This window comes from Lissotriton helveticus, chromosome 3_1 (assembly GCF_964261635.1).
Source record: "Lissotriton helveticus chromosome 3_1, aLisHel1.1, whole genome shotgun sequence".
Lineage (NCBI taxonomy): Eukaryota > Metazoa > Chordata > Amphibia > Caudata > Salamandridae > Lissotriton > Lissotriton helveticus.
The window spans coordinates 169,405,589-169,422,988 of NC_136061.1; the positions used below are offsets into that span (position 1 = coordinate 169,405,589).

Genomic DNA, 17,400 nt, shown 5'->3' on the forward strand with positions numbered 1-17,400 from the left:
GATGGACCGAGCAGGAGTCCGTCGGCGGCTGCCACGGCGCTCCGCACTGAGATGGTGCATCTAGATCTCTTGGATGTGTGGCGTAGTAGGCATCACTCCAAAGGGGGGTACACACACTATTCAGCATATCACGCATTGCACACTAGAATAGATTACTGGCTGGTCTCACAGCGGCTATCCAATAACATTAGGGACTGTCTCATACTGCCACGCACCCTGTCTGATCACTCTCCCCTCCTCCTGCTCCTGGAATCCCCGGTGCGCGGAATCCCCCCCTTTACGTGGCGCTTCCCCCCGTACTCGTTACTGGACGAGGTGTTCCGTGGGGAGCTGGCGGAGGAAATCGAAAACTTTTTTGTGGCAAATACGGGCTCCGTGGACAGTTTTCAGACGCTGTGGGAAGCCTTTAAGGTCTTCATACGCGGGGTAGCCATGGCCAAACACTCCGGTGTATTGAAATCTATTAGGCAGCGGCTCGCACTTTTGGAAGGTCAGCTGAAGGACCTTGAAGAGAGTCACCAGGCGGAGCCGGAAGGTGACGCTCTGGACCAGATAAAACAATTGTTGAAGGAGTATCACTCGGAGGCGGATCGGGAGGTACAACATATGGGTAAATATGCCACAGCCCGTGTGTATGGCGAGGGTGAACGCCCAGGCTCACTCCTGGCGAAAATGATCAAACATGAGCGCCGGCCCCTGCTGATTGGTGAGTTGGTGTCGAGCGCGGGAGAGACTCTCACTGATGAGGAACAGATAGTGGGGGAATTCAAGCAGTACTACTCCGCTTTGTATGAATCCAAATCGACGGGGTTGGACGGGGCGATAGACGATTACCTGAGTTATATTCAAATGCCGCATCTGTCTGACGCGCAGAGAGAATTCCTGATGATGCCTATCCAGAGGGAGGAAATAGTTGAGGCATTGGATAGTATGAAGGCAGGCAGCGCGCCGGGCGCGGACGGACTCACTGTCGGTTTTTACAAATCATTTAAAGACTTGCTGGTCCCCTACCTCTCAGCATTATTCGATGACATATGTGTAGAAGGGTCTATGCCCCCGACGATGCGCGAGGCACTCATTGTGACGATACTCAAGGCGGAGAAACCCCCCACGGTCTGCGGATCGTATAGGCCCCTATCGTTGATTAATGTGGACGCTAAGCTGTATGCAAAGGTGCTAGCTACGCGTCTTGCTCTCCTTGCCCCTGCACTGGTGGCCCCGGAACAGGCAGGTTTTATTCCATCTAGGAACCTCACATACAACATTCGTACAGTCCTGGGGACGATGCAGCACGTGAAGCCGGAGAACAAGGCATTGGCTATATTCCTGGACATGGAGAAAGCCTTCGATTCCGTAGAGTGGCCTTTCATGTCCAGGGTACTCAGGAAACTGGGACTAGGCGAGCCTTTTTTACAAATGATAGGCGCTCTGTACTACAAGCCGAGGGCCAGACTACGGATTGGTGATATAGTCACTGAGGCGTTTGGGATTGGCAGGGGCACGAGACAGGGCTGCCCGCTCTCCCCATTGTTATACGCACTAGTGGCGGAGCCCCTAGCGTGTGCACTCCGGGAGTACCACAGTCATGAAGGTATTAACTTCCCCACGTACAGGATATGCATATCCACGTACGCCGACGACACGCTTTTGTATATTAGGGACCCGGAGATTAACCTCGCGCCGGTGCTACGGGAGGTAGTGCAATTTGGAGCCCTATCTGGACTCAGGGTCAACTGGTCGAAGTCGGTGGTGTTCCCGCTGACCCCGGTGACAAAGGAGTTTGTCATGGACTACCCACTGCAGTGGTCGGACGACCCGGTCAGGTATTTAGGCATCAGACTGCACCCGGACCCGGAGGTATTGGTCAGAGAAAATTATGGAGTGGCTTACATGAAACTAGTTGACGACGTGGACAGATGGTGCAGGCTACCGCTGTCCCTGGCGGGTCGCATTGCGCTGATGAAAATGCTGGTGCTACCGCGGTTCCTGTTTCTCTTTTGCAACCTTCCGGTAGTGCTCTCAAAGGCGTTCTTTGCTACGCTGGTCCAGACCCTCACGAAGCTGGCATGGGGTGGAAAGCAGCCAAGGGTTAAGTGGCAGATCCTGACTCTCCCATATGATCAGGGCGGACTAGGGGCCCCAGACGTGGAACATTACTACAGGGTCGCACAGGCAATGCACCTGCACACTTGGATTCATGGCGATGGTAACATCCCGCATGTGAAACTGGAGACGCTCTTCACGAGCCCCCTCCACCCAGCGTCTACGGTGTTCGAACCTGCCGCGCGACGGACTGGCACCCTGGACTCTATAGCAAGTACGAATCATGCATGGCACTCTCTGGTGAGACGCAGTGGCTGTGCGCTCCTGTATTCACCCTTGGTCCCGATTGAGTGGGCCTTGTGGCTTCCACCCCTGAGAGAACGAGGGGTTGCGCGCGCCCTCAATCAGCTTGGTATAATCAAGCTGGGGGACATGTTCAGAGACGGGAAGGTGGTCACCTGAGAGCAGGTGGATTCACCCCAGATCACTACGACACTGCTTCATCGTTTCAGCCTACATAGAGTCCGGGCAGCGCTGCAGGTGCAGCTGGGGCCGGCCATGGAGGAGCCGGCAGAATTGCCAGAACTAACGTATATCATCAAAACACAGTCGAGTGGCAAGATGATATCACGTCTGTACAGAATTGGGCAGTGTCACAGGAAGCAGGAACCCTCGAAGGCCCGCCAGGCGTGGCAGCGTGACTTACAGGCAGATATCAGCGACGAAATGTGGCAATACTGCTGTCAGAATACGAAACGAGTGTCGCTGAATGCACGACATAGGCTCGTCCACTTTAAATTTCTACAAAGAGTGTATTACACCCCGGAACGCTTGCACAGGTATGGGCTCCGGCAGTCGCCGGAATGTGAGCGTTGCGGGACGCCAGTTGCTGACTTCGTGCACTTGGCCTGGAATTGCCCTGGGATAAATGCCTTCTGGGAGGAAGTCTTCCTGGAGTTGGGGCGGATACTAGAGGTGGAGCTCCCGGTAGATCCGGCAATAGCTCTGCTGGGGCACACCAGACCTTTGCCCCCAGCTACGCGTCGTCTGGCGGGCATGGGGCTACTTCTGGCAAGACGAACGATAGCGATGCATTGGATGCGCGGCCCCCTTCCGACCAAACAAGAATGGGAAAGGGCTCTGTTGTATAGTTGTACGCAAACCCAACTGTATTGCGAGTTGCTGCCGCCGATGAGTAGGCCGCGGAGCTTCTGGGACCAGTACCTGACGTACGTTTCATATAGGAACGCCACAAGGGACGATTTGGAGGAGATGGAGGAGCAGCAGGATCGGGGGGGAGACACCGGGGACTAGGCTAGCTCGGGTCTGTGGGTGGCTTCGTGAGGAAGGAACGCACGGGGTACACAGATTTCTGAGTACTGTGACACATAGGACCATACATATGGGATCCATCGGGCCGAGAGCATCGAGTGACTGACTGATTGAGTGATGGTGCGAGGCGGAGGTGTGTGGACTAGGCTGGGGTGAGAGACACGTACACTTGGAAAGGTGGTAACACATGAAGAGTGGCACATAGGTAGTTGGGTGGGGGGGGAGGGACGTTCTGGGCAAGTTGGGTTAGGGAAGTTTGACACTGACCAAGTTGCTGGGAGCATGCACTGAAAGAATTTGCCAAGGCAGCATAATAGACAATGTACGCTGTACCACTACAGTACTGGAGAGTGTTGATATGGGACACTAGCTTCACTGCACTAACCTGCCGACCTGATCTGCACCCCGGGTGCCTGTTATGGGCGACGCCGGCACCAATATTAGCATAATTTTTGGAACACTGGTATAGAACATGATATAGATGTGTTGCTGGATTGCTGCCGGCCCCAGGGTTGTAGGCGAAAGCTGTGTGCATATATAGAAAGTGAATAAAGTTTAAAAAAAATTAAAAAAAAGACTTCTAGAGATTTCAATTCGCTATTTGCTTGGTTTGATTGTACATTGTGGTTCGGACGCTAGATCTATTTTATGAAATTTGAACTTTTCTGTAACAATATCAACTGTTTAGATTCTTATAGAGCCTGCCTACGTTTGTGGGTTATGTTTATATAGATAATTCTTTATTCCCAACCCACACAGAGGTGCTCCATTAAATTGATGGATATTTGCCACAGTAAAAATAACCTTTTGAAGTACACAGGCATTTTCCATTACTTTTCGAATAGTTATACTTTAGGCTGATTCTTCTCAACCAGTTTATTCTAGTGTTTGGTAAACACTTACTGGTTTAGAATTGTGCTCATTAGAACAAGTTTTGTTTTTACTACACGTAACATTATTTGCACTTTAGTATCACTGTAACTCACCACACAAAATTCTCTTTTGCTGCGAATATAGTATGGGATTATAGGCGTTTGTCTTTGTCTTTTTCTGCTTTTTGATAGCTAATTGATACAATCTGTACAGATAAACTTTGCTCAAATGCTGTCAGATTTTGTTATTACTTGACAACCATATTTATGCATTTGTGCGTTGGATTTGTGATCAGCATCATGGATTTAATATCGTTCTTATAAGCGTTAAAGAACTTTTCTGTTTGAAAGCAATCAGATAATGTTATGAATTTGGAAATGTTTTTCTGCATTATAATATATCTAATTTAAACAGCATTATGTGCATATTAACACTTTTCCAATTCGAAATTATGCTTTATTCCATATATGAGCACCACAAAATTGTGGCTTGAGTTTGTAAAAAATACAATTTCTAGACCAATTGTGCTGTCACAGATAATTGTTGCAGACATGGCACCATTAGACAATACCATCTGTCGTTTTTCAATTTGTCAGTATTGTATTAGGACTGTTAATATTTGCAAATTAATTGACATAATGTAAATATCTAACTTGATATTATGTAGTATATAAATGCATTTGTGCAGATACTATTTGTTTGGAAAACAGACTTGTAGTCCACTTCGCAGTATGTTTTCACTGTTTATTATTTGTGTAGTTCAACTTATCACCTGAGCACAGTTAATCAATGTATTTAAGCACAGTTGTTTGAGCAGCAAGGTTATGTGAGCAAGGCTACACGTTAGCCGAAACGCGTCATCCTGCCCGATATCTCGCACCATTTATAATTAAAGTCACTGCATCCAGCAGTGTATGCTGATTTTGGAGTCCGTGTCTTTCTCCGTTGGTGGATACATGCGCCGGAGCGGTAATTGGTGATATATATATATATATATACACATACATATATATATATATATATATATATACATATATATATATATATATATATATATATATATATGTATATGTATATATATATATATATATATATATATATACATGTAGATATTTGTATATAACAAATTGTTGGTTTCATAAGTAGTGTCCTCTACTTAGAATCTAAGATTTTGGTTTGATATGTGCAAGTCTCCCACCATCCGCAATAGACATTCTAGAAAATTGGATTGTACTGCTTACTATTCTTATTCAGGCATGTGAATCTGTGAAAGATACCCCAATACTGGATAAGAAAATAAGTTACTTACCTGTAACTACAGTTATCCAGTATTGGTATCTTTCATAGATTCCCATGCACCCACCCTCCTCCCCGGAGAGGCAGTTTCTGTTTCTATATCAGGACAATCACTTCTTACTTGTGCTGGGAAAATCTGAGGGAAACTGCCTCTGCTGGGAAGGTTCTAGAGGGTGCTAATAGCTGATTGGCTGCTTTCAGCTTTTTGTCCTTTTTTGAAAAAGGAGATAGATAGGTTATGATAGCATGGCTCAGGGCCATTTTAGCCGATGGCAGTTCTGGAATACCGCTTGTTTATTATACCGTGGGACTCCCATCTCGACGACAGGGAATTATTCAGGCATGTAAATCTCTGAAAGATATCAATACTGGATAACCGTAATTACAGGTAAGTAACCTATTTTCTTTCTTTGTATATAGTTTGGTCTCCCCCTGGAGACGATTGAATTTATTTGCTTATTTACCTATTTACAATTGAAGTATTGTGTATTTGTGTTTATATCTCCGGGTAGGAGTTATGCCAATGTGTTAGTGAGTGTTGTGTAATGAATAGACATATTTTTATGTATACTATGCAGTTCTTTTTATTTAGCCTACACTAGATGATTAAACTGGTAAAACAAGCTGCTTAACACTTCTTCAAGATAAGCCTGAAGGCTACTCTCCTCAGCTACCACTTTGAGAGCTTTTCAAAGATTATCAAAGACCACTAAAATCACCGTAAGGGCTTCCTGCATTAGTACAAGGTGCTTCACTTAAATAACTGAGCACTATATACTAATCCAGCCTCCTACAGATGCTCAATCTACATTGCGCAACTTCCTGTGCCACAGAGCCCATGGGGTAATTCTGTGCATGCAGCCCCGCCTGTTGCCTGCTTATTAGGGTCTTTGCGCTCCTCTCACATGTTGTATGTTCAGCACCCTTCCAGTTCACAACCTCTGTGCCTCTAGATGTGGCCCAGAACCCTCACATTCATTAGACGTAATCTTGGGAATGCGTATGGCAGCAGATGAGGTATTTTCTGGATGTTCGAGGTATTGAAAAGCACGGATTGCGTTAACAGGAGCAAATTCCTCTCCACCTCTTTGCAGCTCAGGCTAGTCTCATCTGACTGTTCCGCAGGCTCCCTTCAGTCTTGAGTCCCCAGGAGAGGCGGCTTCTCTGGAGCTTTAGGAATCCACATCGTCCTTAAAGCCTTGATGGCCCCACTCCATCCTCTATACTTCACTAGTGGGTTGTATGACAGAAGCACGCATGGCTGAACCAAGCGTGCGTGAACAATGTGGTCCCAACTTCAAATGCATCTCAACCATGCATACCTTTACCACGCCTCCCTTTATCACGAATGTTGTTGGAAACTCATATTTGCTAAAGGGATATGCGTGGTAAATTATCACTACCCTGACCCCCCTTTCCTAAGCCCTAAAACGCTATCCCCTACCTCGGCCACTCCAGAACACTAAAACCAACCATGCCCTGCCCATAAAACTACTGCGTCCCCTCTCCCCGCCCAAAGCCTAAAACCCTGCCCCCTACCAAAAACTACCCCAGCCCCTCGCCCAGAGTCCTAAAACTTACCCCAGCCCTGCCCTTAAAACTACTCCTACCCCTTCCCCTGCCCTGAGGCATAAAACCCTGCTCCCCTTTAAAAATATGTCCCCGACCCACCTTCCCACTCTGAGCCCTAAATACGACATTCCCTCCCTAAAATAACTGCCCTCCTAACCCAGCCTTTAAAACTACCATGACCTCGCCCTGAGCCCTAATACCCGGCCCCACTTAAAAAAACTACACCATCCCCTCTCGCCCTGAGCCTTAAAATTGACCCCCACACCTAAAAACCACCTCTCCCCCTAAACCCGGTCCCAACACCACCTACTTGTCCACATCCAGAGCTTCCTGTTTCGAGGCTTCCTGTTCCTCTCCCCGCCCATCTGAGCACTAAACCGCTATCTGGGTGGTTCAGACAAGCATTGTTACGCTTGCAGGGAAACGGAACACGTTTGCTCTGCCCACTTTGTAAAGGTCATTTTCCCTACCTTCGTTGTGTGCTTTCGAGCCATTTTACATTGGAGTTTTTAACAGTTTTTTTATACATTTGTTGTCGATGATAGGAAGCAAATGTTGCCTTTGTTTTTGTGCTTCTTTTAGATTGTTGTAGCTCATAGTTCTAAAAGAGTTACAGGGTCCCACATGTGGACAGAGATAATCAGTATTTAAGAATTTAGTGGCGGTGGTTGCAATAGATACCTATTGTTACAGGTAAGTAATTATTATTCTTTCTAGTACTGCTATCTTTTTTCCTAAGTTAACCTCTTATTTATATAGAACTAAAGTAAGAGTGGAGCGATTCTTACATCAGCCTTTTCTATGTGTCAGATAGTATGTCATCTTGTATGTGCTCAGAGGAAACTGAATCTGAAAACGCAAGTAGAAAAATATATGCCGTCATGCTGATAAGGGGATTATATGCATGCACATTGACTACTCTACACTGAAACTATCATCATAGAAAAGATAGCATTGTATTGGGTCTTGCCTGCCGAATTTGGATGTGAGATGGTATCTCTTTAGTGTAACCAAAAAACGTGAAGATTGAATATCTATTTTTTTTTCTTCTTTGTCTCTCAGGTGCTGGAAGTGACATCACCTACTGCTGGGAGTGTGCTATTAGGAATGTCCCACCTGCAGCTACTGCATGTGTCACGAGAGGTATCGGTTAGGACAATGTCTCCTCATGGGGAATCTGTAGATTCAGTGCCAGCTCAGATCCCATCTGCCTTGTTGAAAGTACCAGACTCTTTGTTTCTCCTGAACAATAGCCTTGTTTATGAGCCACCATTTAGTGAATACCTAGACTCTCAATCTGGCAGACTTTCACGAATAAGGCTAACATCATCCCCATACTCTCCACAAAGTGAAGCAACTTCCAAATCTAATGCCAAACTCTCCAACCGAACTATCCCCAATGAATTTGAAATTAAAGAACACACTTTTCAAACTGAATCACCTGTTGGTGATGGTAGACCATTTGACTCTCTGCCTATTAAGGAACCTGAAAATTATCTTGATTTAGTCCACTATAATTTTTCTGTAAATCCACGTCGAACCATAAGCCACAGCATCAATTTGTTTGAAGTGAAAGCACACACCGATCACATCGAAGGAACACCTTGTGCTATTGTTCGTGCTGCAGCTTGTAGCCATCCTGTAGAACAAGCCTTACATCCTAAGTTTTGTGAAGCTTCAGCAATACCAAGAATGGTGAACCTGCCAGCAGTTGACACTAACCTACAACAAGAGAACCTGGTAAGCTCTTTTGGTCCTGGTTGAATAGTATGTAACAGTTGCTAAAATGAGAAATTATGACTAACTGAAAAGAATAGTTTGCTATTTGAAATGTTTATCTAAATGTTACGTCAGTGTATGTTAAATTTGATCAATTGTTCAGCACAATGTACCACCCTAAAGGCTAGAGGACAAAAAGACAAAGGAAAGTTAAGAGATTCATTAAGATGCAAAGCTAGGTACATATATAATAAGATGGCATCCTTTCACATCACAGGATCCTGTTGGCTAGTCATAAAAGGGAGTAGCTCTCCTCACGTTTGGGATCACAGAACACAGTTTTTAAAATAACATGTTCTCAGACGCAAACAACTCAAACCTATAAAGCATGCCTGATAAGGCAACATTTTTTTGTCTTTTATCTCATTTGAGACTGTCCTTCCTGACATCAACAGACGGACACTTCCGGGCAGCCCGACGCTTGTTCCATACTGGTGTTGAAGGAACTTTGGTGTTCGAGGCATGTGGGCTGCTAAATTCATATCTTAGCATTAGATTGCCGCCTAGTGTTGGGTCCGGATGATCGCACATTGTTGTCCTGGAAGAGTCTTTGAAGTATCCTGAGATAGGTGGCTCCTCCCCTGGACTACAGTGCGCATGGGCATCGGCTCCATCCCCAGATTGTTTTTTTCCGCCATTGGGTTCGGATGCGGTCTCGACGTCTCTCTGTCGGAACCGAGAAAAACTAACTTTAAACGGCCAAAAGGCCTTGTATTCTTTGCGTCGGTATTGTTTGCGTACGGTCTCGAGTTCTTCCGTCTCTTGGAGTCGGAATCAGCGGAGTACTTGCACTCTTCGGACGTCGAGGCCTTCTCATCGCGACACGACCGCAACTTTCCAGCATGGAGCGGAGTCCGTTTAAGTTCTGTTCGCTCTGTGGGTCCAAATACCCACATATAGACGTGCACCCGGTCTGTAACAAATGCCTTTCACCAGACCATAACGAGGACAACTGCATGGCCTGCGCAAGATTCAGGTCCAAAAAGACACTCAAGCTTCGGCGCGCGGTGCGCCTTGAGGCCAGACAAGCGGCCCGAAGAGATTTATGGGGCCGCGGAAGATAGCTCAGGGGACGAGCTATGCCCCGAAGGTTACGAAGATCAAGATCGAGATCGGGTCACGGGATCGCCTGTCGGCCTTACCCAAGACCCCGTACCTCAAGCCACGGCCCCGCCTTCAGGCCCGGCCACGGACATACTTGCTGCGCAGCCAGTATCGAAACCGAAACTGAAACCTACGGTATCGACTACACCTAAAATGGCCGACCCAAAATCGAAACCGAAACTTATGGATTCGAGCGTCCCTAAGATGGCGGCCGTACCACCAAAAACGACTAAACCCGCTGCTTCATCGACTCCGTCGGCCTCCGGTCCACAGAAGTCGAAGAAATCTGTCGATTCCACAGTGTCGAAATCGGCGCCAGAGGAGGGATCCTCTAAGAAGGGGGGCCGGCACGGGTCCACCGTTGCGACGCCGGCAAAGCCCGCAAAAGCCAGCGACACGGCTCCGGTTCCGACTGGGACTTCGTTAGTCGGACGCGTGGTGGAAACGGAGCCATCCAAATCACACGGATCGAAGGCTGGCACATCTGCGCATCGGTCCAAGGACTCTGGGTCGGCGGCTGCGGCATCATCGTCCAAAACTCAGAAGGGCCAACAGGACGTCGGATCCGAGGGCAAGGTCAAGACCTCCTCGTCGGTGCCAAAGGCCACTGTAAGTGACGCGTCCCCCATTGCCTCTTCACTACAGAGAATCAGGGAGAAGGCCTCTGCTACGTCGGCTCCGATGCCATCGCCACAGAAGCCGATGGACGTTCCGGTGAAGCCTGCGGGTAAACTTCTCTTCCTTCTGCCGCCAAAAGAGGCGCCGAAGGCCTTTTCAACAAAATCGACGCCAAAGAAGGCAGATTCTTCAACGGCAGGGGCACTTTCAAGTCGGGTACTCGACTCAGAAGAGGTTTCTGAGCGTTTTATCGACGCAGACACGGGCATATTGACCCTTTACAAGAGGAGGATCACTTCACAGCCAGTGGACTCCTATGTCATCCCCCTGAAGAAGAAAAAGCTTCCCCAGAACGCTTCAGGCCTCATGGAACCTATCCAGCCTCCTCCAAGAAGGAGCCCAACTCCTTCCCCAGAACACTCTGAGGGTGAGGGATATGATGAAGATGACCAATACACTTTCCCCATCAATGAACCAGATGCACAGCCAGATTCATATGATGACATTGGTGACCAAGGCACCCAAAATGTGGGGCAAGACCCACAGCCTTTCAGTGCACGTGCATCCCCAACAGAAGATTCTGCAGGTTTTCATGCACTCATTGAGAGGGCAGCTGCTAATCATGATGTGGACATGCATGCTGACCCGGTAGAAGAAGACTTTCTATTTGACACTTTTTCAGTCTCTGAAAGGACAGTAAAGACACTGCCTATGCTCAAAGGGGTCCTCAAGCATGCTGCGGACATCTTTAAAAAACCTACCAGGGCGAGAGTGGTCAATCCACGTATCGAAAAGAAGTACAGACCAGCACCTGCAGACCCTGCATACATTCGGGGACAGTTGCCGCTTGACTCCCTGGTGGTCGCAAATGCCCGGAAAAGGGCCAACTCCCAAACAACGGGTGAAGCTCCTCCCCCGGATAAGGAGTCCAAAGTGCTAGAGGCAGGAGGCAAAAGAGTAGCTGCACAGGCTGCCAATTTCTGGCGTATTGCAAATACACAGGCACTCTTGGCACGTTATGATAGGGCGCATTACGACACCCTAGAGAAAGTTTTAGAACACCTGCCTTCGCAGTTTCAAGAGGGCACCAAACTGCTTATAGAAGAGGGAAAACTGATCTCCAACGCAGCCATAAAGTGTGCACTGGATGCAGCAGACACAGCAGCTAGGGCCATTAACACTAGCGTCATGCTGAGACGACAGGCGTGGCTCCGCATATCGGGGTTTAAACCTGACATTCAAACAACCATACTTAATCAGCCAGTCAATCCTGATAGACTGTTTGGGCCAGATGTTTACACCACCCTAGAAAAAATTAAAAAAGACAGCGAAACTGCTAAGTCTATGGGGGCCCTACAATCACAACAGTTTCGTGGCAATAATTTTCGTCGCTCAGGTGCACGTGGAGTCACCAGAGGACAGATGGGTCAACAATCCCAATTCTCTAGAGGTGGAGCACAATCCTCGTACCCCAAACAGAACAAGGGGGGTTACCGAGGAAACAGCACCAGAGGACGCGGCAGAGGGAACAACAACTCCCGCTCCTCTACCCCAAGCAAACAGTGACTCTCTGTCACTGCCCCCCGACCACTTAACACCTGTCGGGGGGAGACTACAGCAGTTCCTGCCCGTCTGGAGAAACATCACCACAGACAGGTGGGTGCTACAACTTGTCCAGTACGGTTATTGTCTAGAGTTAAAATCCACTCCACCCAACATTCCACCAAGGCAAAGGCCTATGTCCGCAGAGCACTTGCACTTATTGCAGCAGGAAGTGGTGGTGATGCTGCAAAAAGGCGCAATCGAGCTCGTGCCAGTGGGGGGAGGAAGGCACGGGGGTATATTCCCTGTACTTCCTTATTCCAAAGAAGGACGGATCTCTCAGACCCATTCTGGATCTGCGTCCCCTCAACCTGTATATACTGTCAGAACATTTCCATATGCTTACACTGCAACAAATTCTTCCCTTGTTAAACCAAGGGGACTTCTTAGCAACCTTAGACCTCAAGGATGCTTATTTCCACATTCCACTACACCCGTCCCACAGGAAATACCTCAGGTTCACTATCCAAGGCAGGCATTATCAGTTCAAGGTCCTACCCTTCGGAGTCACCACAGCCCCAAGAGTGTTTACCAAGTGTCTGGCGACAGTAGCAGCGCACCTCAGGAGGCAGAACATCCATGTCTACCCCTATCTGGACGACTGGCTCGTTCAAGCCAAGTCGGAACAACAGTGCGCCGCGGACATGTCGACTACCATTCACCTCCTTCACGATCTAGGTTTCTCGTTGAACTACCCAAAGTCGCATCTTCAGCCGGCACATGTCTGGCAGTTTCTAGGTGCGACGATCAATACCCTGACGGCCATGGCTCAACCAAACCAAGTCAGGATAGACAGCATGCAGTCTCTAATCCAGAAGTTCAGACCACAACACTCACTTCCAGCGAGAGTGTTCATGCAGTTGATAGGCATGATGGCCTCCTACATCTTCATAGTCCCTCACGCACGGTTACATATGCGCCCGCTCCAGGAGTGCTTAGCAAATCAGTGGACACAGGCTCAGGGACAATTAACAGACCTAGTGTTGGTTACCAGTCGGGCATACGACTCTCTGCATTGGTGGACTCCACACAACCTTTGCAAGGGCCGACTGTTCCAGGAGCCAGTGCCACAGATTATCCTGACAACGGACGCATCTCTCCAGGGATGGGGAGCTCATCTGCTCACTTACACAGTGCAGGGTCTATGGACGACGCAGCAACAGAAGATGCACATCAACTATCTGGAACTGATGGCAATCTTCATGGCGCTCAAGTCCTTCATTGTACATCTGTGCAACAAGGTAGTGTTAGTCCGGACGGACAACATGACCGCGATGTACTACATTCAAAAGCAGGGGGGCACCCACTCGCCACAGCTGTCTCATCTGGCTCAGGGCATGTGGCGGTGGGCCATTCAGAGGAACATCTTCCTCATGGCAGAACACCTCCCGGGCAAGGACAATCAGATGGCGGATCTGCTCAGCAGATACAGCCATCAAATGCACGAGTGGGAGTTACACCCATCTGTACTCCACCCGTACTTCCAGCAGTGGGGTCATCCGGAGATAGACCTGTTTGCAACAAAAGAAAACGCAAAATGCCAACACTTTGCCGCCAGGTTCCCTCACCCACAGTCGCAGGGGAATGCGATATGGATGAACTGGTCAGGCAAATTTGCGTACGCTTTTCCGCCAGCCCCTCTGATACCGCTGGTGGCAAGAAAGCTAAGGCAACACGCGATGACTCTCATCCTGGTTGCTCCAACGTGGGCGCGCCAAGCATGGTACACCACGTTCCTCGAACTCTCAGTGGTGCCGCATCAAAGACGGCGCCTCACGCCCAGACTTTTGACGCAGAACCATGGAGAAATTTAGCATCCAGATCCGCAACAGCTCAACCTGGCGATCTGGCTCCTGAAGTCCTAGAGTTTGGAAACCTTAACCTACCTCCAGAATGCATGAACATCATCAAGGAGGCAAGGAAGCCAACTACCAGAGCATGCTATGCTGCAAAATGGAAGCGTTTTGTCATTTACTGTACAGCCAATGACATCAACCCGCTAGATGCATCTATCCCTAACATCATTTGCTATCTGCTACATCTTTACAAGTGCAATCTAGCGTTCACTTCTATTCGGATACATCTATCCGCCATCGCAGCTTATCTTCAGAATAGGCAGCATCTCTCTGTCTTCAGGGTGCCTGCCATTAAAGCTTTCCTTGAAGGTCTGAAACGAGTCATTCCCCCAAGAACACCGCCAGCTCCGGTGTGGAACCTCAATGTGGTCCTCACCAGACTGATGGGACCACCATTTGAGCCACTGCACTCGTGTGAACTCCAGTTCCTAACGTGGAAAGTAGCTTTCCTAATTGCTATTACGTCACTGAGGCGTGTTAGTGAGCTACAAGCGCTCACAATCCAAGAGCCATTCATCCAGATTCATCCAAATAGGGTAGTGCTACGTACTAACCCCAAATTCCTTCCGAAGGTGGTGTCACAGTTTCATCTCAACCAAACTATTGACTTGCCGGCATTCTTCCAAAACCCACAAACGGTGGCGGAAAGAATGCTCCATACGTTAGACGTACGGAGGGCGTTGATGTACTACATAGACAGGACACAACACTTTAGGAAAACAAAACAACTTTTTGTTGCCTTCTCACCACAACACAAAGGCAACCCTATTTCCAAAGCAGGAATAGCCAGGTGGATTGTTAAGTGCATCCAAATCTGTTATCAAAAGGCCAAGCGCACTTTAACGATACCCCCAAGGGCGCACTCCACACGCAAATTGGGGGCATCCATGGCTTTCCTAGGGAACATTCCTTTAGAGGACATTTGCAGAGCAGCCACGTGGGTTACACCACATACCTTTACAAAACACTACTGTGTTGATGTGCATTCCAAGCAGCAAGCTGCTGTAGGACAGGCTGTTCTCAAGACGCTTTTTCAGGTTTCTGCAGCTGGCACGGGCAACCGCCGCTGATGGAGGGACTGCTATGTATTCTATGCTAAGATATGAATTTAGCAGCCCACATGCCTCGAACTGAATATGCTACTTACCAGTATGCATCTGTTCTTGGCATGTAGGGCTGCTAACATTCATATCGCCCACCCTCCTCCCCGGTGCCTGTCGCAGCTGCAGATATACTATTGTATTCAATCATTAGCATGGACATCCTTTACACTTTTCACTCCATCTTCTGCCACAATGGCGAAAAACAATCTGGGGATGGAGCCGATGCCCATGCGCACTGTAGTCCAGGGGAGGAGCCACCTATCTCAGGATACTTCGAAGACTCTTCCAGGACAACAATGTGCGATCATCCGGACCCAACACTAGGCGGCGATCTAATGCTAAGATATGAATGTTAGCAGCCCTACATGCCAAGAACAGATGCATACTGGTAAGTAGCATATTCAATATTGCTCTATATAAATATATCCTTTTCCTTATCGTCTGATGACTTCCGATGATGTCACAGAGGTCAAAGATTGTGCCCTATAGATCAGATAGCCCACCCCCACCACCACCCTGTGAAATTCGGAAGTTGGGTCTCCTGCCTCCAGGGGCTGGCGGTGGACGCATCCCCTGTTTGAGGGGTCTGGGAATTAATTATCTGCAGAGCCCAAGGCCACCGGAATTGGTTGTGGGTGGCTCTGTATGACGCAGCGGGGAGTCTGAGTCTGAGCGACCACCCTTCCCTACCGTCACTATTTCCTCTGCAGCATGCACACACTGTCTTCAGGTCCCCCCATGTGTTAGTCTGCCCCTGACTGGTTTCAAGCTATCGGCACCGATTCCTAAAATCTGAGGCTAACTTTCTAAACTGTGGCACCCAATCCTCACCCTCTTAGCTCCTAATCTGCAGAACCAGCGCGCTTTGATTGAAGCACTCTTGTAGGAGGACAAAGTCAACGTTTACCATACTCACTTCAGTGCATGCCGAGACTATTTGTTTACAACTAATTGAATAATCACTTCTGAAAAGCAGGTATAAATAGAAAGTCATGCTGCTGTTGTGCGCCTTCTGGTGGAAGAGCGAAGCTTCACTACTTGATGGATGTGGCTTGGGTTAACTAAGGGGGAGAGGTAAGAGGAGGCATTTCGAGACTGTGTACAAATGTAAGTTGATGGACACATCCAAAGCCAGTGGCTAAAGAAGTTGGAATACGTTGTGCCTTCTTAACAGATATACAATTCCTCCCCGAAATTATCACTAAATACATACCAGCTGCGTTACACTCTATCGTATGTACTGTAAGGACATGTAGGTGGCCTTCAGAAAGTAGCCTCAGACCATGAGATTGGATAAACATGCCTGATTCATTTCAGGGTGTCACAGTTGTTTCCACTACAGTAGGGTTAGGTCATACGTTAGTGACCTTATATAAGCACCTCCGGGGTGTTGCGACTCTTTCAAGGCCACGTCTGTATAGTTTCTCACTACAAATACGGGTACTTGTTAATATTTTTCTCATTATACAATTATTGGAGAGAATGTAAATTAAAGTGTCACCCCAGTCCCCTCATGTTTTCCCGGTTCATGCGTGAGAAGCTCATGGAGTCGAGATCTTTTTTTTTTTATTATTCTACCATTTGTAGTCCTGGTATTATAATGGGTTAAAAATGACTACAAATCCCCGCATGCACCAAAAGAAACCTGGCCTGTTTAAGCTACTCATGATGTGCCGAAGTGTGAAACTGGTGATCTCTATACAAAGAAGGCACAGGAAAGTCACACACCGTGCTTAATTTGTAAAAGAGGAAGTTCGGGGATCCAATTTTCTCTTAAAACCTGCTGATGACGCTGTCATATGTTGGGTTGCCGAATATAAAGAATGTTTAAACTTAATTTCACCTCGTACCTCTTTAATCCGTGCCCCTTTTTTCATCCCCTCTCTATCCCTTTCTCACTATTTTTCCATATTTCTCTTTCACATTCTTTCCCCCTTTGCTTTCTTTTCCTTCCCTTCTGGTTGAGATTATGATGAATAACAAGCATTTGCAATGCAATAGGACTCGCATTTGCGAGAGTTTGAGCTATTTTTATTGTAAATGATATTGCCTTTTATTTATGTTTTGGTTTTTGAAACATAAATAAAAGCCATTGTCATTTACAATGCCAATGGGTCAAACTCGCGTAAATGCGAGACCTACTGCATTGCAAATGCTTGTCTGAAAAAAGGACCAAATAGTGAATGCAGCCTGTTGGAGGAGCCTGGCTAGTATATTGTGCT

General features: G+C 47.7%; 1 protein-coding gene across 7 annotated transcripts in view; it reads left to right on the forward strand.

The window, feature by feature from the left end:
* TSPOAP1 (TSPO associated protein 1) overlaps positions 1–17,400 on the forward strand; it is a 3,238,928-nt gene that overhangs the window by 2,231,424 nt on the left and 990,104 nt on the right. For all 7 annotated transcript variants that reach the window (XR_013608584.1, XR_013608585.1, XM_078679480.1 and 4 more), the window contains one exon: positions 8,179–8,856. Coding sequence is in view for 5 of the 7 variants with exons in the window: in XM_078679480.1 (XP_078535606.1) it covers positions 8,179–8,856 (678 nt within the window). In the remaining 2 variants the exon portion in view is untranslated. The remainder of the gene's footprint in view (positions 1–8,178; positions 8,857–17,400) is intronic.